The 24,869-nt window shown below is 35.6% G+C and overlaps 2 protein-coding genes across 3 annotated transcripts; one reads left to right on the top strand and one right to left on the bottom strand.

Moving 5' to 3' along the window:
• Positions 1-131: 131 nt before the first annotated feature.
• Positions 132-4,851, top strand: LOC106157217 (uncharacterized). Of its 2 annotated transcripts, none has more exons than XM_013532797.2 (5): positions 132-711; positions 1,888-2,094; positions 2,333-2,585; positions 2,938-3,171; positions 3,758-4,851. In XM_013532797.2, the coding sequence occupies exons 1-5, from the start codon at positions 526-528 to the stop codon at positions 4,636-4,638; spliced, it is 1,761 nt and encodes a 586-aa protein (XP_013388251.2). In that variant the 5' UTR covers positions 132-525; the 3' UTR covers positions 4,639-4,851. The 2 variants fall into 2 exon arrangements, with proteins under 2 accessions (XP_013388251.2, XP_086873424.1); XM_087017298.1 differs by having other exon boundaries at positions 133-393.
• On the bottom strand, positions 4,834-23,289 carry LOC106157216 (neurexin-4). Its single transcript, XM_013532796.2, has 25 exons — positions 23,102-23,289; positions 20,487-20,645; positions 19,895-20,085; positions 19,347-19,488; positions 18,003-18,212; positions 17,417-17,595; positions 16,798-16,965; positions 16,073-16,234; positions 15,737-15,839; positions 15,272-15,430; positions 14,753-14,888; positions 14,308-14,414; positions 13,710-13,841; positions 13,207-13,410; positions 12,386-12,688; positions 11,946-12,116; positions 11,517-11,738; positions 10,998-11,120; positions 10,601-10,720; positions 10,036-10,221; positions 9,589-9,731; positions 8,949-9,045; positions 8,551-8,676; positions 7,579-7,725; positions 4,834-6,115 (listed from the first exon to the last, which is right to left on the bottom strand). Exons 1-25 carry the CDS (start codon positions 23,232-23,234, stop codon positions 5,922-5,924), a joined length of 4,017 nt encoding a protein of 1,338 aa, XP_013388250.2. The 5' UTR covers positions 23,235-23,289; the 3' UTR covers positions 4,834-5,921.
• Positions 23,290-24,869: the final 1,580 nt, after the last annotated feature.

Below are 24,869 nucleotides of genomic sequence, written 5' to 3' on the forward strand. Positions count from 1 at the left end.
CCATTGTGCTGACCCGCACATCTATCGCAATACTTACATAAGTTTTTTTTTTCATTTTAGCCAAATTGAACAATAATACGCCGCATATGATTTTGTTTTGGGGTTGAGGCAAATATTCAAGACATCGACAAGTCAGATGGTTTTTTTTCCTCAATCTATATCGGTTTAGCTGCTTCGATTTAAGCTCAGCTTGGTGTGTTGCTTCAGAAGAGCGCCTAAATTTTTTAGCATCTTGCGAAACTACTTAGAAATTTAGAGTAAAAATTTTGACTCTTCTTAGTTTAGCATTACGTTCTAACGTATTACAGACACGGAGCAATAAATGCTCAGTAAGGAAGCGACTCTGGCTAATTGAACTATCATCGTAACAACTGCAAAACTTAGAGAGGAAACGTAAGTACAAATATACCCCGTCCACTTCATAGTCCAACTTGGAATGTTCGCCACGGACTTTGAGTTCCAGGGTGCAAAATAAGCAGGTCCTTGATAATCTGCGCTCTGTCAGATAATATATGTCTAGCGACAATGGAAACCGGTGGGCTTGTTATCAGAATCGTCCTCGGCATTCTTGTGGCTTATTTTGTCTATAAATACGCCAAAGATTGGAGAGAGACCGTCCCCAAGCCAGGAGATGTCCTTGGAGACTTGAAGCCCATGGGTTCTGAGCGATTACGAGGACATACAGGGGAATTTAAACAAAGCGTAGTCAAGGTAGATCTAGGCTTTTCGGTGGAGGTCTCAGTCATTTGAGGGGCGGGTTGCCTCAAAACAAATCAGTACTGGATTAACTCATGATAACGTGAGCATTTTTAAACGCATGGTTCGTGCACACATACTTACACACACACACACACACACACACACACACACTGGTGACACACACACCACTTGATAATGTGTTTTGTTGTTAATGATATTTATCTGTCCTATATGGCATATCAATGTCACAGGTGCATGCCATTTCTGCCTCAAAATCTGTTCTCTGTCTCCTTTAGAGCAGATATAATCCGTGTATTGTGACGTTTAGTGCTACTAGAAATTAAAAAACACTTTCGAAGCGACAATTCACCTCGTTTATTCAACTGGCATCTTCGAAAATATAGAAATTGCTGTTTGTGTGTCATGTCAATAAAACCTGTTTAGTGTGACCTATATGTTCTAGTACCAGCATCAGTGGGTCAAAATATAGAACGCTATTTACCAGTCTTCCGTAGAGGTGGCCAAGTGCATATAAAAGCGGATGTAGTAACAGAAAAAATATAAAAAATTATTATTGACCTTAAAGGCAAAGGTGGCCATTGATTGTCATGTTCTGTTGAAATGTCTCATTAACAGGTTGCAATGGTAACTTTCTACCTTTTTGCACAACGAATCATTATACGGTAACTACGTAACTTTGATAATTCAGCCTTTTGGAACTAAACTCTAGTTTACATGAGCAAAAAAGCTACATATTTTTCCCGACCCACATTGCCCATTATATAGCTTCTCCGCTGTCTTCTCCAACTATAATTTTTAATTGTAAAAGAAAAAATAATAATATAATAATAATAACTTTTTTCTTAAAAAAAAAGAAGCTAAATAGCATTTTACATTTTCGGCTACCAAAACTAAAACATATATATCATATATTAATGAATTGATTATTATTATTTTTATTATTATTATTTTTATTATTATTATTATTATTATTATTATTATTATTATTTAATGCTGAATTACTGATGGATTGCATAGGCACAGACCTGTCCTTAACCATTGCTTTTCAACAAATTTATGAGAGAGAAAAGGATACGTGATGATTATTCTATTAATTTATTTTAATTAAATTCTACTTTGTTAGAAAATATTTCATGATCTATTTATCTTTTGCTAAATGTATTTTAGGTGACAGACGGGGTCTACGTTGCCATTGGGTATGCTCTGGCAAACTCCATTTTGATTGAAGCACCTGAGGGAGCTATAGTAGTGGACGTCACAGAAAGTCTTGAAAGTGCCCGCATGGTCTATGATGCATTCCGGAAAGTCACAAAGTCCCCAATTAAGGCTTTGATTTATACACATAATCATGCTGATCACATTTATGGAGGAGAAGTGAGCACTTCTTTGGTCTCTCTCTCTCTCTCTCTCTCTCTCTCTCTCTCTCTCTCTATATATATATATATATATATATATATATATATATATATATATATATATCTGGAACTGAAATAGAAAACTGTAGCGTTTCTTCCAAACGGATCGTTTAATAAGACCCTTTAGATGATACCTGATAGCTCGAATATTACCTTAAAAGGGTTTATAAAATAATACATTTTTTTTTTAACTGCAGGCTTTTCTGGAAGACCCAAAACATCCACCAGAAGTATGGGCACACCACACTATCATAGATTTAATGCGACGCAATTTTGAGAGGGTTAGTCGCATCACCTTCATACGTGCTATGAGGCAATTTGGCGTTTTCTTACCAGACCACGTTAATTCAGGGATAGGGCTAAAACTGAATTACGATGATACTAAGACAATAGGCATTGTAATGCCGAACAAGTTTTTGTATGGTGAAGAAAAGACAGTAAAAATTGCTGGTGGGTACTTATAAGTTTTTTTAGTCATGTATATATGTTTAATTTTGCTCGTCGACAATTTCATTCATTTTAATCAGCAAAATGGGGACTTAGCGCATTGTTTTATAATTTCTCAGAGGTCTGTTCTCTCTGAAATTGGCATTATTCCCAGCATTGTTTTAAAAAATCAACATTAGCTACAATCAGTTGGTTCACAAAAACGTCTAAGAAAGCCCTACTTAAACATGAAAGATTACCGTACTATTTTTTTGTTCCCATTTGGTATTGGCCTAATATTCCACCCAAATCACTTAAATCTGATGAGTTTATATCAATATTTATAAAATAATATAAAAAAAGATTTATGGTTCAGGACTGGAAGTGAAACTTCTCCACATTCCTGGGGAGACAGAAGACCAGATGGCGGTGTGGATTCCAGAAAAACGCGTCCTCTGTCCAGCAGACGATCTTTACCGAGCGTTTCCAAACCTGTACGCCATCCGCGGCACTCCGACGCGTGACTTACTGCACTGGGTGAACTCCCTGGATAAAATGAGGCACCTACGCCCTGAGTATCTCGTGCCTGCGCACACGAGGCCAGTATACGGTACGTAAATACAAATGTGGACGGAAGAGGTACTTCTGACATCTTTAATAAGCATACGGTCCGTGCGAAAAAATGCCTGCACGTGCCCTAACCCAACAATGTTAATGTCGATCCTAACGAAAATCTCTGTCACCTCTCATCCCTGTTATCTTGAATTTCAATTATATATTAACAACTATGGCAGACAGAGGATCTAGAGGATATATTTCTGATGTTGAATTAATTACATGTTATTCGCCAATATGACTTAAGACTGATGAAAATTAAATGTTTTAAATAGAGGGTTCCATCGGGTATTTTCGTTACCCGTAAAAGTCACGTTTTATTTCCCCCCGAGATGCGTGAAACGTTCATATCATGTAGGGTGGTCCGTGAGGCACCCCATTCCCGTGACTCGTGAATGGGGATTTTTATTCTTCGCTCTCCGTGAAACAAAGTCACAATACCAGGTGATTCGTGATTTTTGACTCTCATTATCAGTGAGATATGAACAATTTTTTTAATGTGATTTGTAGATTGATGTTTTATTTCCCGTGAACTGTGTGATCAAGTAATCTATCAAATAATTTCTTCCACTTAAATTCAGGTGAACAAAACATATTTGACCTTCTCACCCTCTACAGAGACGCTATACAGTTTGTCCACGACCAAACCGTGCGATTTCTTAACAAGGGATTCCTTCCGGATGAAATAGTCGAGAAGGTTCAACTTCCCGCTAGGGTGGCAGATCATCCGTTTTTACTGGAGTTTTACGGAACAGTTGGGTGGTCTGTGAAGGGGGTTGTCAATTCTTACATGGGATGGTTCAGCGGTGACCCTGTTGACCTCTTACCTTTGACACCAAAAGCTCGTGCGGAGCGGATTGTCAGGTTGGCTGGGGGAGTGGATTCAGCTTTGACAGCTGCTCAAAAAGCTCTGGATGAAGAAGACAACCAGTGGGCCTTGGCGTTATCAGCAGATGTATTTAGACTGTATCCCGAGAACAGAAAAGCAATGGATATAAAAATTCAAGCTATGAAAAGGCTGGCAGAAGTACAGACGAGTTCAAATGGCAGAAACTACTACCTTACCTACGCCTTGGAAGACGCGGGTGCGCTAACGATCCATCCTCGCAAAGATTCGCGAGAATCTATCATCCGGAAAGCCCCACTCGGGTACCTTTTCGAAGCAATGAAAGCTAAATTGAAAGCAGAGGAAGCGGCAGAGGTCAACGCTTCTTTGGCGTTCATATTCACTGACATAAATAAAAATTTCACACTGCACATCCGAAATTCAATACTGGACGTGGTCCAAGGAGAATCAGAGGAGTGGACGCATAGAGTGACGACAACTAGCGCCGTCTGGCGGGACATTTTGGCGGACAAGAGAAGTGCGCTGGCAGTCATTGCTACTGGGGAGCTGTCAGTGGAAGGCGGCGTTCTTGGCTTTAGGAACATCATGGATTTGTTTGAAAAAGACAAGGATTAACATTGCAGACCTCATCTGAAAATCATTAAATAAGAAAGTTTCTTATACTGCGCTTGGAGGAAATATGCATCTGTACATTTACAGCATTGCTGCATTCAATTGATTTTTTGAATGATATTTTAGATAAAAGGAAAAATTGACCTAAATAATCAAGCAAATAATAATAAAATAATATAATAATAATAAGACACTAAATCATCCATGTATTTTTTATTTTACATTTGTTGTCAGTGAAAAAATATCTATCTACATTTTCCAACCTTGACATTATACTCATCCTTAATCTTAATCTTAGTAAAAAAAAATCTTAACAAGTTTATGATTGGGCATCATATAAAGGTAGACACTAATTTCTAAAACTGTCTTTTAAAAGCATTAAAATTAAATTGCAATATTTACATTTATGTCAGTGTACATACTTCTAAAATAGAATTGTCTACACATTAATAAAGAAGCTTTCTAAACCCTTTTCTGGTCCTTAAAACAACAGATGGCCCCAGAGCATATCAGCAAGTGTATATAATCACATTTTTTCCACAATATACATATATTCATGTAAAATGTGTACCTTTCAAATGTTTTTTAAAACATAATATGGACAATTGTTACATACATAGCTTTGCCAATACTTGGAATGTGCTTCAAAAAAAGTCTACTTGTGTGTAAATTTCATATTTTGTGAAGCTGTATCTGTACACTGAATTATACATGTTAACAAGTAGCTGTTGTACAGCTAGTATGACACTGTTCCTGCTGATCCCATAAATATCAACTACAATCTAATGGAAGAGTATTAATATACACTACATAGCACTAAAAGCACTGTAAATCCAGATCTTGGGTATACCAATATGTAAAGGGGAGGGAGACTAATTTATGGTACAAAAAGCTAAAAAATATGACTGATAAGATGTAAAGCAAATTTTTTACACTGCTCAGACTTCAATGTTCTCATTTACAGATAAAGAAATATGTACAGAATATAGATTACTCATTTGTCACTCCTTAAAAGACAAAAGAAAATAATTTTACCAGAAAATGAATTTGGACTATATTTGTTTTAAAAAAATGTCAGAGAAATGTTTGTCAATGGCAGTGGCAATTTGCACAACACAGATGGACAGAGTCAACTTGTTTAACCTCAACTAAATCCTTATTTGTACACTTAAAGTGTGAACTCATACAGTCTTTCTAATTCAAAACAGCTGAAAAAATGAAAACGTATCAAAATGAGAAAAAAACTGACCAATAACACAAGAGAGCAAAAACTAGACAGCAGAGTCTTATATATAATACTCCTTCTTTGTTGACACTTCAGGCTGCCGCGTTGCTCCACGTGCAATGGCCTCATCAGCTTGATTCGATTCTTCTGCTCCTTTGGCCTCGTATGTTTTGTACTCTCCCTTTTCTCGCCTCCAGTATCGATAGACCAGGAAGGCTACTAGGATCAGTATCACAAAGACTATCGCCAAGACACCTAGAATAGATATAAAAATATGATCAGTCTGGTATAAATAATAAACACAATAACAAATGACACCGTTTTCTTAAACCCATTTCTAAAAGTTTTTTTATAGGTTCGATTTCAGCACTGCATGAAGTCATAAAGTACAAAGAGAGACGTTCCAACTGAGCAAATTTACATGGAATTTAACAGGTGGCTTAAACACAGAGAGATGAATTTTCTGTATGAATAAATTATAATCATTATAAATTTTATCTCAGTATATGAAATTTTACCTAGAAAATATTTGTAACTAAATAACTCAAAATTTTACATAAACACAATGCAGTATTTCACAAAGAAAATTTATAAACAGCCTGGCAGTATTATGGCATTATAGAATGAAATATCAGGGAAGAAAATAAAAATACAGAGCAGGTAAGTGAGAGGAAAAAATCAAGCTTATGTTTCACAAAATGCAGTGTTCTTTAGTGAGAAAAATATTTAAGGTGTACGTGAAGATGATGAATGTCTAAGAAAAATGCACCTCTAGTAAACAACAAGACTTCATTTGGCATGCAGTTAAGATTAATCTTGTTAGTCCACATAACAGAAAGCAGAACATGGAAGGGCAGACAACAACAAGTATTGTATCTCATAAAGGGAATTAGAGTAAAGTACAATAAGAAGCCTATATCCAACCATCCCTGAAATATTAAACACCCAATAATGACAGAAAAGACAAAAAAGAAAATGGTGTCGCAAAAAACAACTATTTCTTATATTACAGCAGGCCAGTAGCCAGCAGCATCAAAAGGAGGGTACTTTTTCCGAAAAAGTGGACCTTTTACAATGAAACCTTTGTGTACCTAGCTCAAATTTTAACCAGAATGGACCTTTTCCTGACAAAAAGGCTACATGCATGTACAGGTTCATCTACATGTCAAATTTGTCAAGAATAAAAGTGGTTCAAAAGATAGATAGATATATATATATCTGGGCCAAATGGCTACAAATTATGTGCAAACAATTTCATTGGACCTCCGTTTTTAATAGTAAAAAGTTTTCATTTAAGTTTCTGAACATGTAATTTACTTGTGACCAAGTCTGTCAGAGTGGACGAATGAAACAGTCTAGAGGTCAAACAAATGTGTGGATCTATCATAAATGAGAACATTTTACTACTGCATGAAGTTACTCCCCTGAAAGTCACAACATCTATCCATGTTGCCCTCAAATTAGCACAATTCTATTAACAAGACAGGAAAAGAACAGAACAGGTCACTGCATATTAGAGAATGTTCTAAAGGAAATGAAGGAAGAAAGAAATCTTGTTGTCCATCACCAATGAAAACACTATTCATATAAAATACCTCCCATACTGGAGGCTTAAAATGCACCTGGTGTTAGAATTGGCCTGTAGTAGAAAGAGTTTAATTCAAAGAAAGGAAAGAGCTTCCCAACACCAGTACAATAACAATGGCTTTAGTTTGTACCTCCTATCACAGCACTCTGGGCCTGGTTACTCTCCAAATACTGTGATGGAATAAACTCTCTCTTCACTCCTCTATCAGGGCGTAGTTCCTCTGGCTGGTCTTCATCTAGAACTTCTTCAAATCCACACATGCTCTCATTGAAGTCACCTAATAAAAGGAAGGTGGTGAGCCAACATAAAAGCATGCCAACACATAAACAAAAGAAGTATATAGCACAGGCACTGCATGGTGTCATGGTAACTATGGTGATATCATGGCAACCCAGTTCCTTGGTAACCATGATGGTATCATAGCAATGCAGTGTTCCTTGATTAATATGATGCTGGTGTTTTTCAAAAGGATTATGTTGTTACTAAACAATCATGATGTTTTTTCCCACAAAAAAAAAATCATCATTTCTCAGACTGCAAAAGACCTGCCTGCCTTTTCATGCAATGGGGATGCATTTCGAAAAGCCTCTGAAAACAAACAACATGCATGTCTTCATGCACACAAACCCATGCACATTCCAACATATTTCAGCAACTTATGTCTTGTACCTCCTATTAGAACTTGATTAGCAATATGTATTTTGTTTTTTGCAAAATTATAACTTGGATCTGCTGTTGGAGGCGGCTCCTTGGTTGGTCTGTACTCTGGTGGTTCAGGAGGTGGTAAAATCTCCTCTAACCCACATCTACTCTCTTTGAAATCACCTTAGTTGCACAACAAAACCAGGGGTTACATGTTCTTTGAAATTTACAGTAATAGAAGTTCATACAGCCATTCTAATTTCAATAAAACATTTGTTTGGCCAACAAAGTCATTCGACAAACTCATCCATTGTAGCCAAAACAATTAATTCAACATGATAAAATATTTACATTAAATAGAAGGCCTGCTATGAATAACAACAAATCTCCAAGTGTTATCTAAACAGTTTATGTTCAGACAGTGATAGTATCCAAATGATGAAAGCAACTTCATACTTACTTGCTTTAGGGAACAACTGAATCCAGTTTGGTCTTGGATCCCTAAAAGCTTCTTTTATTGGATAAATGGTGTCAAACTGCATGTGGTAAATACAGCCTTCAAATCCCTCCCCAACAGGTGTGGAGGCTGAAATAATAATAATAATAATAATAATAATAATAATAATAATAATAATAATAATGCTTATTCAGCCAACTGAATATGTATTAAAAATATGCATAATCAGTAATTACTTTGCTATCCCAGGTGTGGAATATTCACTTTTAGTGTTAAATGCCTGTAGTGTAGGCTAGAGGATAATTTTTATTTTCATTTAACTATTAATTTATTCAAAAACTGATTTGTCCACTGATGTATGCATGTAGCCCCTATATGATCAGAATTTAGAATCCACTCACTGTTCTTTCCTATGTACATATACTTGGGAGCATCCAGCTTGGTGTCAGAGTTGGGAGGCAGATTAAACGTCTTCGTGACCTCGGGGTACTCATCAACCTGCAGTGAGCAGCAACAACAGGAACAATAAATAAATAAATAAATAAATAAAAATAATAATAATAATATAGCAACAATGACATCTACAGAGGGTGTTAATGGTTTGAACTACTGGTAATGACTCCACAATGCCCAGTAACTGATAATAATATAAATAACATTATTTATCTATCTATTCAAAAATTACAATTACAGAGGATGAAGTTCTATTGCATTCATATTGTGAATATAATAAAATTTCATAAAACATGAGAACCAACAAAATTATTATCATTACATAAAATTGAACATGTACTAATATACTTGAAATTAAAAGTATAAATTTAAGATACAAGTTAGCTATTGCATGGTTTACATAGAATAAAAACATTATCCGTGGTATATAGCAACAAACTTTCATGCAAAGTAGAGGCAACAATTTGAAAAATACAAATGTACAAATGTATCAGAACATCAATTCTAAAATGTGAAATCTTTTCAATCAACTACTAAATGTTTTTCATTTATTGGATTGTGTCTCTATAGCAACAGATATTATCATACCTGAACATGCAGCACTCTTCCATTGTTAGTTCTCCATATTCTAGCCACATGCTGCTGTTTGTTATCAAAGAGGACTCCCAAACCAGGTGCAGTACTCAATTCCTCAAGTCCAAATCCCACCTGTATGGACACCTTGATACCACCTGAAAGTTTATTAGAAATGAAATGTTTCCTGAATTTGTGTCTCTGGGAATAACAACTGTCAAAAGTATGAAACTGACCTTTTTTATCAACTTAATTCCACGGGGTTCAAAATTGATCTACAGACTTTGCTTTTTATCTACTCAGCAATCAAAATATCCACCCAGAATTTCATTTTCAGAAGTTACTACACAAAAAACAAGGACACAGAAAAGCATTTATATTGTTGCATTTTGTTGACAGCAGATTTAATGTGATAAATTAAATGCCAATCAGCTAAAAGAAAAACTATCCTCCTCTGCTCACCATTATTATTAATCTCTACAGTCAAATACTCAGAGTTGTCGGCGTTTTGGATCTGCATGAGTATTCCTTGCTTGAGCTGTGTAGAGAATCCAATCTGGATGGTTTCTTCATCAGTGGACACACTCCCAAATGTGGAGTCAAATGTGTACAGCAACATCATGTTCCTCAAAAAGTTAGTGCCAACCTCTGAAAATAGGAGAAAAAAATAAAGTTTAATCAGATATAAAATGCAATTTGGCATATCTAATTTGGCAAGTAGTCGCATTCGTTAAAGGTGTTTTGTTGGTGTCAAGTTGCACATTATTGCAGCACATATTAAAAACAATTAAGCATGGCTACAAAATGTGGTGTCACTGATTCCTGTTAGGACAGAAAATGAAAAGCTTAGACAAATAATTACAACACTTTGGTATATAAAAAGTCATTTCACTATGTGTACTTTTTGAAAATTGGAGAAGAAAAAAATTAACAACTTACAGACTTACTATAATTTTTCAAATAATAAGGAACATTCAAATAAATAAATAAATGAAGAACTAATCAGCTGCTTCTGTTCTGCTCTTACCTCTGCCACATATGTAGCCTCTGTATGTTGTGTAGGTGCATTCACATTCATAGCGGTCATAGAACTCCTTACACACGCCATTATGCAGGCAGGGGTTACTCATGCACTTGCCAACACAACCTGAAAGTTAAAAATACTCAATACTTATACATTTAAATATCAATGAAAGCTTACAAGCATTAGGAAATGCATTAAATAATGATTCTTAATAAAATTTTGTATTTTTTAATTAAAATTTTATCTCAGTAAATGATTTACAAACACAAAAAACAATTACAGATCTGGTGAACATTTTAACAGTAACGTAAGACTATGAGGTACATGGCATCACATTACTTTGCAAACATTCTCCACACTGCAATGAGAAGGAACGAAACTCAAATGAATTAATACACACCAATTTCCAGTCCATATTTATACTGGTCTTCTTGCACTTTTTTCACCATGTCATAATTCACTCCATTCACCTGCAGGGCACGCATACAGCCAACAAATCCATCCTGATAGTCCACACCAGCCCCTGGAAGGAAGAAACAAAAATAACAAATTGATGAACATGATCTGTGTAGACCATATATTTTTCCTGAAGTCCCAGGACTACTTAAGAACTAACTTTCAGGATATCATACTGCAAAGGGAAACTTTCATGAGAAGTTCACATGGCCCATGTGGGTATATGAGCTACACTTGATGTTCAATTACAGTAACTGTGATATCCAAATTAAAACTTAGTACTTTCGGATATTGAATTATGTCAATGAAAAAGTACAAAACTTCTTAATTTGAATAATGATATGACTTTCCAATTTTCACTAATTTGGCTTTCGTTTTAGCTCCAAGCGAATAAATCTTAACACAACAAACTATGATTTCATTTGCATTATTTTAGAAACCAAAAGAAAAAAGTAGCACTCACCAACAAAAAGCCTAGAATTCAAGGCTAGTGGCCTAAAGCCAAGGTTCTGTGGCTCTGGAATCTCCACCTCAGACTGTGTGTCTACCTTCAGTGTCGCCTCCTTACGGTTCCTCTCCACGTGGACTGTGTGCCACTCATCATTGTTCAGAGGGAAGGAGGTGATCTTGGCTAGTGTCTGAATACCAGTTCCAACATCAAAGCGGAAATAGATGGTGTTTGCAGCTGAAGATAAATAAATTTTCAAATAAAACACAAGTATACATTTTAGCATGCTGAGCATCTAATTACCCTTTTTGAAGGTACATAAATTAAAAATAACAAGTGGATGTTTATATGAAATTTGTAAATAAGTGGAACAAACATGCATCAAGATCAAATTCTGATGCAAAAATAAATATATAACAGCAATTATAATTTAAATTTACTCACTTATTAGTCGGACCTCAATAAAGTCAGAGGCACCAGTGTTTTTAATGAAGATACCGGTCGTTGCAGTTGTTTTAAACTGGAAGCGGATATCCCATGATTCTGAAGCTTTTAGTGTGTCAAACTCCAGTGCTGCATCCATCTTACGGAATGTCACTGTATTTTTGAAGAAATCTGAAATATTATGAAATAGAGCATAAGCAGTTGTTACTTTTTCACCCTTAAGAGTTATTTTCAAAAAAAATTTCCTCAAAGCACTATAGGATGCAACGAAATATGCAAATAAAAATGGCATATTTTTTAAATTAAAGGCACAGTGTCATGTTTCTTGATCTCCTTCAATACTTTAAATAAGAAGCCACTTCAATATCTTAACACAGTAAACACATTTGAAAAACTGAAGTTAATAGAAAAAATCTCCAGCAAAGCACAAGCCAACTTACGATCATTAACACAAATCAATTGGCCCAGTGTGTATTTCCCTTCTTTTGTGTCTGTCAGAGTTCCAGTGTCTCCAAAGAAAAGCTCCATCACTGGAAGATGCTCCTTATACGACAGATACCCCTCGTCAGCTGTCCAATCCAGCTTGGAGGAGTCGCAGTTACACAGTCGTGTCTTGTCTTCGCATTGTCCAGTGATGCCACACTGACAGGACTCAGTGTCTGGCGCCGCGCCACCCCAGTAGTACATGCGTTGGTATGTGCGTCCAGTCCACCAGCCATAGGAACGTGGACCTTCTTCAATACCTGGAGGATTTAAAAAAATAAAATACTGTAGGGGCTATTTGTCAATACCTGAAGCATAATAAAATAATGAAACGAAATAAGAGCAAGCCTGAAGGATAATAACATAAGGAAGAAAAACACTGGTCAGGAACAAATTTAAAGTGATAAGAGTATATACTAATGTTAGATTGAAACTTTTTGTACATTTCAGAACTTCCTGGCAAAAAAGACCTCATGAAAAAAATGTTTCATCTTTAAGACTGATGTTAAATCTCTGCTTCTACCCAGGGATGGTCTGTCTTTAAATAGATAATTTGGTCCATTTCACAAGAACTTAAAAAACAAATACCCTATGTTTTAGACACTAAAACAGTTGCTTTAATTCACTGGACAACTACAGTTTATTACAATCAAAGAACTGGACAACTGCAGTTTATTATAGACCAAAGCAAACATCAGTTTTCAGTCTTATTAACTAGTAAATCCTATGCAAAATCAGTGAGTAACAGGGCACAAGAGTTTTAATAGCTGCTAGCTACCTGGATTGGTCATGAGTCTGGACTGCCGACACTTGTACTGGATAAACTGGCGGCAAGTGTCAGACCGCCGTATTAACTCATCCAGCTGATGTTTGTTGGCATCGTATGTTATGGCCTGCCGATACGATCCCGGTTGTTGGAAACCATTCACCGTAGTTTCTTGTCCATTTTGGTGCCCTACCCAGGTTTCATTTTCACCCGTCTCTGTAGGACAAAACGTAATTGTGTGAAAGTAATATCTAAATAGGGGATTATCAGAGATACTAACCAATTTTTCTTTTGTACAATTATATAAGAATACCAGAATACCAAAATGCTATGATTAAATGCACGTGAACTATACAAAACAAATTTTTGAAACATGGGTCCCAAGACTACAGTCACCTACAATGCACAAACCATAACATATTTTTGTGGCAAAAAAATTAAAATTGTCCTCCATCACAATTGCTTGTACCAAGCAGCTTGAAAATAGATTTCATTTTATTCACTAGTTAACTTACGTGTGAATTTGCAGACAACTTTGAATGGCTTCAATGGCCCAGACCCATCCAGGTCAATCATGGTCTCCTTCTCGGTCAGTTTGTATGTCCTGTCCAGCTGCTTAACCTCGTCACATGACACAGGGTGAGCGGCTGCAATATCACACAGATATAAATATAACACCAAGTGGAAAATTGGTGTAAACTACATATATACAGAAAAACATTCATCCTTGCACTTGTGAAGTTTATAAGCTTACTGATGGTAAAGAGAAACTGTGATGCAGTCTTTAACTTAAAACAGATATTTCATTTGCACTGCTAAAGAAGATGTTCAGTCTCAGATTTAGTGTTACACATTATAATATACTGTATAATGAATAATATTATATTATATGTCTATAATGTGCACTCTCCCCAGGTACCTCTGGTGTATAAGCTGAAATTAATTATTACTATTACAATATATATGCAACCTCTCAATATTTAAGTCTCAGACTGCAGGAATGAAAAAAACTCTTGTAAATCCATTAAGACAGGTTTAAGACTCAAGGACGACACATGACACATTCACAACTTCTTATCATATACAACAGACATGCTGAAGATAACGACTTACATGTGTGGCACACGGCTCCCGTATAACCCGTGCCATTGCAGGTGCAGTTGAAGGAATCCCAGGTCTGGGTACACACACCATCATGTTCACAAGGATTGGGGAGACACCTGGGGAAAGTGAGTTTTACTACTGTAACAGTGGATCAATTTTAAATCAAGGACTGGAGTCCTTCCATGGAAATAACTTTGTATGCAGCTTGAAATTCAGCCAGGCATAATATACACAAACATGAATAATAAGTTTTAATCTTATTGCCTTGACCTAAACATAAATTTAAAAAAGCTATGATGAAGGAGCACCCAACAAATAAAATGGACTTGTCCAACACATTTTTAAAATCTGACTTAAATTTTACAATACGGCTTTTACTTATTATCCAAGAGAATGACAGCACAAATCTAGAACTGTAGCACCATGCCAGTGGTTCAAGTTGCACTGTGCCTACCTATCTCTCATTCCACATGTCCCATTGGCAGCTCCAATATTAGTGCCAACAGGGAGTGCATTCACACTGAAAGGATTACCACCAATGGCAAGATTCCTCATACAGCCTATGAAACCATGCTGATCATTTCTGCCACCTATAGGAGAAAGTGAACAAGTCTCTCTTAAGTGCTATTTATATCATACTTGTAAGCATATTCTAAGCCAAAGAACTATGTTTCTCTCTACTGCCATAACTTAAAGTATCACATCTTAATTCAATTTGCAATTATAGTTACACGTGGTAGATGCAATTTGGACTCAAGCCATAATGATTTCTTTCTTATCTTATTATCCAAATAGCTAAAAATCATCAATTAAACACAAAAATTGCCAGTCAAATTTATCTTAAACTAACAGTCAGGCTGAAAATGATCTGGAACCACAATATATTTTTGTGGCCATTTTTTCTTTTCTTTTGGTATTTTGACCATTGTCTTTTCTGATTAGATTTTAGACCATCTAACAATCCTCTAGTTACCTCCAATAAGTATATTAGTGGAAGAGGTCTCTATCTGCAGGATTCTCTTGGCGACCCAGGAGTAGCCGTCCACAGTCAAGTTAATTTTGTTTGTCCCAATAGACAAGTCCACTGCATGCCACAGACCATCACTGAATGCCTTGTCAGTACTCTTAGGATCTGAGGAGAAGAGAAAAGAACACATTCATTCATCACAGTTACTGACATTAACTTATTCCTACCCTGACATTATAACTTTATCGTTGGTAAAAATTCAATAAACTATATAAAATATATTTCAAATTGGACATCATGCCTTAGCTTTAAGGTAAGGAAATAAAATTAGCAATCTAGGGGATTCTTTATTAGGCAACTCAGCTGGCTAAATTCTAATTAGACTAAACTTTAACCAAATTTCTGACTTAAAATTCTGGTGTGATGGACCCTGACTGAAGCAAAAAGTTTTCATTTTGAGCCTCTTTGTACCTATATTTTCAATAGTCTCCTCCACTATTGGAATGGTGGAGCCATCCAGGCTGCTCCTGCCTTTGATTTGGTACTGCAGAAACCCAGGCTTGATGATTTTCAACTGAGAAAAAGAAAAATAAATCAATAAATAAATTTAGTAATAACGCAAAATAAATATACTTTTACTGATTAGAATAATCACATTGATTATCAGTTTGTCCTAATCTGATGAATAAAATGCATCTACAAGTGTGGTTATAAACATGACCTATAATACCATGACAAGATTTATGCCATACCATGACTTTTCTAACCATGATGTGACCTATAATACCATAACATGACCTGTCTTACCATGACGTGACCTCCCTGCAGTTCCTGGTACAGCATCATGCCCTCTTCATTGTAGGTCCTAAACTCAAACTTGGCAGAGTAGGTGTTGAGAGCCCCTGTAGTGGTGGGGATCTTCAGGTGGGACATAGTACTGGGAAACGTCACAGTTTCAGTTATAGCTCTCTGGAAAATTAAACCATATTTTATTCACCATCTTAATAGAAAGTGTATGTTATCAATTTATAAGAAAATAAGGGAATGTTTTGTTATTTACCACGGACTTAAAAAATTTGTTTGAGAAAGAAATTGTATTTGGTGAATGATTTGTATATATCATATAGTTTTATACTTATTAACAAAATTTGGAACCTCCTATGTTTTATTTTGGAAAATTATGTAACTAGTTAATGTGAACCTAACAGTGAAAATATGCCCTCTTTGAAAGTGGGGGTAGCTGAGAGAAACTATAAGGAACTCATCATTTGAAGATAGTAGAAGATACAACAACAAAATGTACATATTAATTGAAGTGAAATAAATACACATCAATTCAAAAGCTCTAGACATGCAGAACAAAAAAAAAACTTAGTGAATTGAATTTTGACTTTCAGTATACATTCATTTAAAAACATTATGTGACAATTCATTGGGTATAAAAACAACTTTCAAGGATATGCCAATTGACAGCTATTACTACTCAGTTTAAATCTAAAATGAAACACGTCTTTGTTCAAGCAACCACTCACCCTGCAGCTGAATGCGATGGACCCCATGGTGTCATGTCTGGCAACCTGTGCCTTGGCATCACGGATCAAATGCATGGCGTTGAACACCACGTTCTCCATGCAGCCTTTAAAGCCCCGCCTCACTGTCATACCACGCTTTCTGTAATCAGGGGCTGCTCCAAGGTAGATCTATCCAGATATATAGTATAAATATGTTGACAATAAACAATAACAGGATTGGAATAGAGACATAGTTAAAATAATGGCAATGAAATAACCCATTTGATATTTTTAAAAATGACGGGCCTTTGATGAATCACTTACTGGACATTTTCCTACAGACACCTGGCCATAAAAAAACCATGATCATATTGCTCTGCTGTTATATTAGTATAGCAACAGAATCATATAACTCCCTACTTGTTATTTCACTCACTTTGGTTAATATTTGACATTCAAATCAAAATGAAGTATTTCAAATGGTAAACACACAATTTCAACTGCCTACTGGCTCTTTGAGACAACAGGAACTAAGAACAAAACAAAAACAATGACCAGCAAGTGAATAATTTCTTAATGTCAGAGACCTAAATGGCTGTAATTTTCCAGTCCAAATGAATCAAATATAGTGAAAGCTCACCTTCTTGTCCAGGTCCAGTCTATCAAACAGTCCATTGGCATGCTGGGTCTGGGTCAGTCTGTCCACAGTGACAGTGATGTCCTTTCTGTCTCTCAGGATTTCCACATCATGCCACTGATTGTCATCTAGAAGACTCCCTGTCTCTACACTTGTAGCCCCCGTCTGCGTTGCTATGGTACCTGGATTACATGACAAATTTTATGTTTATCTCTGAGATTTAGTCACCCAATTCAAATTAAATTTATTATAATTACTCATTAAAAGCACACTTTGCAAAAATATTAATTTTAAGAATTTACATCATCATATCATCAATAGGACAGCTACTTGTGGATTTAAAAATCAAATGCCTTAAGCAGTGATTACACAAATTATATCTTTACCTTACATCACAGAAATAATCTCAAAACATAACAAATTGACCAATACAGACCCACAGTGTATCAATCCATGCAATGGCTCAGTGGGACCCATTTTCAGTTTTTAGTTTAGATATTAAAATTTCTCAGTATAAAAGCTTGTACAGCATGCTGTTACTCGGCCAGCAAGGCATTCATGACACCATGCTGTATAATGTCTCTCCTACCTAAATCTATGCTAAACCTAAGGTGACCTCTAACCAGCTCCACAATTATATAGTCTCCCTGGTTGTCCTCTGCGAAAAGCAAGAGTCCATCTGGTTCGGTAGTACGGAACCTCATATAGAGAGAGTCTAAACGGGACTTGATTTCCCAATTTGGTTGGCTGAGGTCATACACAATGGCTTCATTGCCACCGAAGGTTGCAATATCAGAGGCTGGAAATCGATGAAAGAAACATGCTGAGTGAAAGCGTGATAAACAATTAAGACTACAGTGAGAAAGTGAAGAGGCTGGGAGCAATAGTACCCGTCTTGTCAGCTTTGGCCTTGGTGACTGCATTCTCAAAATGTGGTGTGTAGGAATGCATTGTGGTATTGTGATAGGAAAACATGGTCTATTTGGAATATTGATTAAAGTCCTCCTTAGTGAAATAAGAGTGCTGAAAAAGAAAACAACAGCAGGTCCTGTCAACTGGTGCAATGCTTCCAATTCTACATTTCAACCATTTAGTGTAAAAATAAAAAATATGAAAGGTAAGTTGGGTGTATGTGTGTACTTTAAGTACATATATACACAACATTTGCAAACTGTTATGCATCCTGAAAAAGTAAATATTTTAAGTACTGTGAGTTATACGCTATTTTAATTTGGGATAGGGTGTGTATGTGCTTTGGGGGAGGGGCGGGGGTAAGCTTAGAGATGCAAATCCAATCCACTACCATTTCATTTCAAACACATGCCATCCATGCATTTTATCTTACCCAAATCAACACTATACACCAATCTTCCACCCAGCAACTCTATGGTGAAGTAATCCAGACTCCCTTCCCCATACATTATAAGACATGATGGACAAAGACTCTTAAAACGAAATTTGATGTGGTCTGTGTACAGGTGGAGGGGGTTACCCCTGGGGATTGTGTAAACTATGTAAGAATTTTCATCAAATTGAACAGTGTTGGAACTGTTGGGTTTGAGTTTTGGACTTCTTTTTATTTTCAAATTGGCAGGTGAATCTGGCAAAGAAAAAAGAAAATGCAATAACAAAGTAAGAAAATTGATAAACACATGCCATGGATAGCAAGAATACATTGGAGATCACATCTGTTAAAAAAACAAAATCATAAATCATCAAAAATAAAAGGACTTGTCACACACAGTCACTCATTCTTCCTTCTTGCAAATTAAATGTTATTATCCCAACTTAACTGAATCTCCATTTCATTTTTAAACATTTCAAAATCCCAAAATTTTAAATCCTCTCTCTCTTAAAAATTTTGGAGAAAATGATGGAAAATTCCAATCTATTTATGGAATATAAAACACTAAGTAAAAACTGTAACACTCACTAAATCCACATCCGTAGAGTTCCACTCTCATGGCGATATAGACACTCCACCTCTGGGGGTTAAACCTGATGAACTGAGCTACAATGGGGGTCTTGAAGGGGTTGATCACCACCCCATTGTCATCACTGTTCCCAAAAAATAACTGGAAAAAATGGAATATTGTGATGAAATCAACAATATTGTTTTCTTTAACATATCTGATGATAATTACAAAATTAACTAGATTAATTAATGATTGTAATCTTAAAGGTTAAAAAATTTTCAACAGTCATGATAAGTTTAGCCTCAATTCAGCTTACAATGGGATGGGAGATTAGTTAAAAGAAATTTAAAATGGTATAATAATACATGCTGTAAGATTATATTTGTCTTTGATGCTAAAATATCAACATTGTTCATTTTCATTGGGGACTTCCGTTTACATTTGTTACGTTTAAAAATTTCTAGGTTCTGAGCCTGAAAGAGTAAGAATTATCACCATTTCATATATATCAGAGCCCCTGAAAGAAGTCATCCCTTAAGCTGTCTGAACCAGCCATGGCACTCACCTCTGGGTCCCCTGTTGTATCATCAGTGACAGGGATCCAAGTGATGTTATCTGTACTGTACTGGATGTAGTACTGACGGACAAAACGGTTACTTCCACGCTGACCCTGAGTGGACACGGCTGTCAGTGTTTTTCGCTCCAGCAGGTCTATTGCAAAGAACTGATTGATATCATTCATGGCAGCTTGCCAAGCTGAAATGAAAAATAGAAAATTCATGATCAGTAATAAGAATGGTCTGCTTTTTGTTCGCTTTTTAGCAATTTTCTATTTCATTTTAATATGCATGAATAAAAACCAAACTGTTATTTCTGATCAGTACAAGTAATGGGATACACCAAGCACAATGAATCTAAGTTGATAAAAGGATACATACTTCAGATTATAAATTTGAAACATTTCTTTATTCAGCAGTTCACTTAGACTTCTAAGACTATTTCACTCAAATACTTCTTTTAAAAATAAAAAGGCAACAAAATAGCACTGACAACACAAAAAAGTATAGACCATAAAAAGACAAAGTTTCTGGGCTGTTATGATTTTTACAAAGTAAATTTTAAAAAATCTTTATTTCAACTGAAGGGTGTCCACTGACCTGCAGGCCCATACACCCTGCCATCATTAGGTCCTCTCTCTGGTACACTGGTAGAAGCCCACAGCTGGTCTGCCTTGATATGTCCAGACTGCATCCCTAGGGGCTGGGGCCCTGGCTTCTGGCAGTCCTCTGCCAGCCCATAGATTACATTTTGAAATTCTGGAAAAATTTAATGATTGCAATTATTGAAAACTCTTAATGCAAAATGTGTTTTTTGTGAGTGAATGTGTGTATGTTCACGTGTGTGTGTATGCATGCATTTAGTGCATGAGAGAGAGAGAATGAGAGAGAGAGATCAATTTAAAATGTAGACATTACACAAATTGTGCTCACGTTCACACCATGCTGAAAACTTTCATAAAAGGTTTGGTGTAAGTAGACTTAATATACAGTTTTAAAGTCAAGATCAATCTTCAGACTTCTATGAAAGCAGTCCCAGTAATTGTATTCCATGACTCACCGCAAAAAACAAAGACAAAATGGGTTTAATCATTTTCCTGTGGGACTTCTAGAAGCAAACCAGCAACTAACCTAGCACTAATACACATCAACAGCCTGCAGCTCTCGCAGCTTAAACCTTGTTATTCTGGGTTATATTTCTTAATATTAGAGTACAGCTTTTGTTAGAAGACTTGCATTCTGCTCAAGGCCATTCCCATAGAGCCATAAAGCTGTCATTTGGACAGTCTCTGGCCTCAAAGGACGGCCAATATTTACAAAGACAGCTTGATGGCTTATGACATTTTGACATATTTGTAGTAGGACTCCCTGTAAATTGGTGACCAAGTTACAGATCATCATTTTGGATTCCCTGTACTCCAAATCCTTGGGAAACCCAATTCAGCTTATGTTAAGGAAAATTTGGCATGAGGAAAGGCCCTTACAACGGCCAATATGACAGTCATAAATAAATAAAGAGAAAAAAGTAGCGACTATTTTCTTCTTCATTTGACAATAATGTTTAAACAACTAAATCTGGAAATGACACTATTTTTAAATTTAAAAATTGACAGTTTCATTTAGGCAGGAAGTCCCATGTGTTAATCACTGCAGAGAGGATCTACCTGTCAATAACATCAATACACCCTGGATCTTTAGGGGCATTTTACAAAGAAAAAATTATCTAAGTTCAAAAACAACAAGCAAGACAAAGGATGCATCCCTTCAATTAAAATTGCATTAACAGTAAGCTCCTAGTCAAAAAGCATACTATCAACAGCTAATTTATAATAACACCTCACACCCAAATTATCCACATGCTAACCTGTAAATCTAATGTGATCAACATTTGCTACATATCTTAAAGGGCAAACTCTTTCATCTGTTGACATTGTAAATTCAATAATAAAAGAAACATGTAATCTTTCTAACTCAAAAGAGCAGCTGTGAATACAAAACAGCAGGTCACATCACCACAAAAAAATAAAATGTATGTGTGTTATACTGATAATTATAAAACACTGGTTTGCCATCACTGTGGAAATAATTAACTTGGTTATATACTGAAATCACATGTGGAATAAGAGAGAAAGGATGCCTAGCCAAAACGTTTTCAGACTGAATACTGAAATGTTTGTTTTTAATTTAGACACACAGCATTTAAATCAAAAGGGCAAATCAAGTTTTCTGTTCTAACAACTAGAAACAGACTGTGTGTATTTTTTCAAAGACACATTTCACCTCTTTTTTTCTGTTTCGTAGTACAAAACCTTTTTAGCACAGAGACTTAGGAGTACGAAATGCTAAACAACTATGCAGCAAATCCTTGCATTTTGAACACATTTATCATTATAATTAAACAGTTACATGGTTTAAAACAATGCAATATAAGCCAACTGAATTCAATGTCAATAAAATGCTTGAAGCCTAGCTGTTTGTGATCAGAATGTACTTAGTAAAATAAGAACTCCAGTATGGTATGGTATAGTATTGAATTAAGTAAAGATACATGTGTGTATCTTTGCAATGTTCAAAAACTGCATTTATAAACAAATTAAAACTACAAGATGATTAACCCTTTCTGGATCTTAGGTCAATCATTTGCCTATATATAAAATTAAACTCACAGACAGAAAGCATGAGATGAGTGGTTTGTATTGCAAATAATTATATTCAAACAGGACATCTGAAACCTCATCATAAGGTAATTATCACCTGTTTTTTAATCAAAATGATTGGTCATTAATCTTAAATATAGTTTGAATATAAAATAATGTCATTTAAAGTTGCTTGGTAAGATTTGACCGTTACAAAAGTGGTCGTTTGCGCGTTAAGTGTGCTCTTCCAAGGTAAGAATCAACAGGTTTCTCCAATTTTGGAAACACATTTACCACGGTTGCAGACAGGTGTGCTCCTTGGTTATTGCTATGATCTACTTATAACACCCTGTTAAAATTGAAAATGTACAGATATTCATTAAAAAAAAAAATAGAATTTGGGAGTCTGAAGGGGATTTTTTACTTTCAACACACCTGTGATTTACACCTGACTTCCGCCATTTTGGATGTTTTGAAACTGATTCACCTGTACGACATTCCATACTAATTAGCCGAGCTCAGAGGCGTGTATTCCAAACAAAATTAAATTTGATGCTTTAAATAGTAATAAATACTTACGTGCGTTAGTTTGAAGCACTAAGCAGCAGAGGAAAGGCGCTAAAATCGTCCAAGTTTTAAACATTCTTGTCTCTCTCAAAGGTGCGCCATTAACGTCCCCGCTGATCACGTGACCCGGTCTTAACTGAGTCATTCAAGACGGATCACAGTCCCATTCACTATTTTGAATAATACGAGCTCTCTGTGCTCTTTGGTAAAGCAATGCACAATGATTTAACTTTTTAAATTGTTACAATATGAAATATTTTACTTTTTGTTATTTCTGTTTGGTAAAAAACCAACCTGGCTTACTGTGAGTCAGTTGACTGGTGCTACCCCTAGTGGGAACTATGCGTATTAAGACTGGCGTTGTTTTGAAGCGACCCGCATCTTCAGGTCATTCGAATAAGTTCGTAAACACACAACCATCCTCTCGGCCTCAATTAAAATTTTAATCAGGTTGTAGCTACCCAGTGGATTTCATATATCCTAAAATAATGAATTTTGTTTTGAATTTTGATATTTACCACAGAAACACTTCCATCGTTTCACAACCTAGGTATGCGATTTATGAATAATGAATTGAATAAAATGAATGTCTTCCTGTGTACATATACACTCATTCTCTCTATACAAAGGTCCATTTAAAATTTTTTAAATTAAAAGTAAGCGAGTAGAAGAATTCTTTGTCCAAGTGGAACTTAACTTCCACCAGTCCACCAACTTAAAGAATAAAAAAATTACGATATTTTTTTCTGTTTTCACACAAAAAACATAGACTGACTAAAGTTTAAACCTTCTTTATTGTCGCTCACAGCATCATCTCACATTCTCCAATCGCTCTGGATCATTTTTACTAAAGTAGAAATTCAGCAACTTGTCAAGCAGCGAGTCTGATATCTAACGTCTCAGGTAGTGTCTCAGGTAGTGTCTTGAATGCTTATTTTAAATTACTCAATAAAAAGCTTGTGGCTACTTAAGCGGTGTGGACGGGTTTTTAAAAATTGAAAAACTTTCGTTATTTTTTTTTTATTTTTATTATTATTATTTTTTTTTTGCACGGGTCATTATTATTATTATTATTATTATTATTATTTTTTTTTTTTTTTTGTAATATTTTAGCTGTTGATAAAATCATCATTTCAGTTATATCCATTATAAGCAAGATGATATGGTGACGATATGGTGAGAGTCATGAAACATCGCAAAAACTGCATTCTCAAAGAGAGTAATTTTCAAAACCTTCGTTGCTAGGGATTGTGAAAAATATACTTGAAGTTAAGGACAAAATGTGTCAGTAAAATAAACGTGCACCTCTTAATACCCCTTTAGTAATAATAATTCGCGAATATTATCCAAAAGGTTATTTTAAAAACTCTTGTTACCAAAAAGGTTAAAACCTTCGTTACTATGGGATTTTCAGATTTTCATTGATTTAAACAAAAAGCTAGATTTAACTTCATTTTTCACTTTTCTGTTTTTCTTCATATGGACCTATGAAATGAGAATGAGTTCTAGACCTATTGCCTCCTACGGTCATACGTTACAAAAGTAAACCCTCTCTTAAAAATTCCTCAGTGTCCTTTTTCTTTATTTTTTTCTTTTGTGCTTACGTATGGAACTTCTTGTCACCCCTACCCTCTACCAGGGCCGCCGTTATTATGTGGACATTTTATCTGAGGCGAGTACAGAGAATAACCGTGGATTTAAGCAGAGACATGTCCGTGAATATCTAGTGAAAAATCAATCTGTAGCCATGATAGCGGGTAGTCATCCCCCCCCCCCCCCC

Source organism: Lingula anatina, chromosome 7, assembly GCF_051362555.1.
Source record: "Lingula anatina isolate TDL-2025a chromosome 7, LinAna3.0, whole genome shotgun sequence".
Taxonomy (NCBI): domain Eukaryota; kingdom Metazoa; phylum Brachiopoda; class Lingulata; order Lingulida; family Lingulidae; genus Lingula; species Lingula anatina.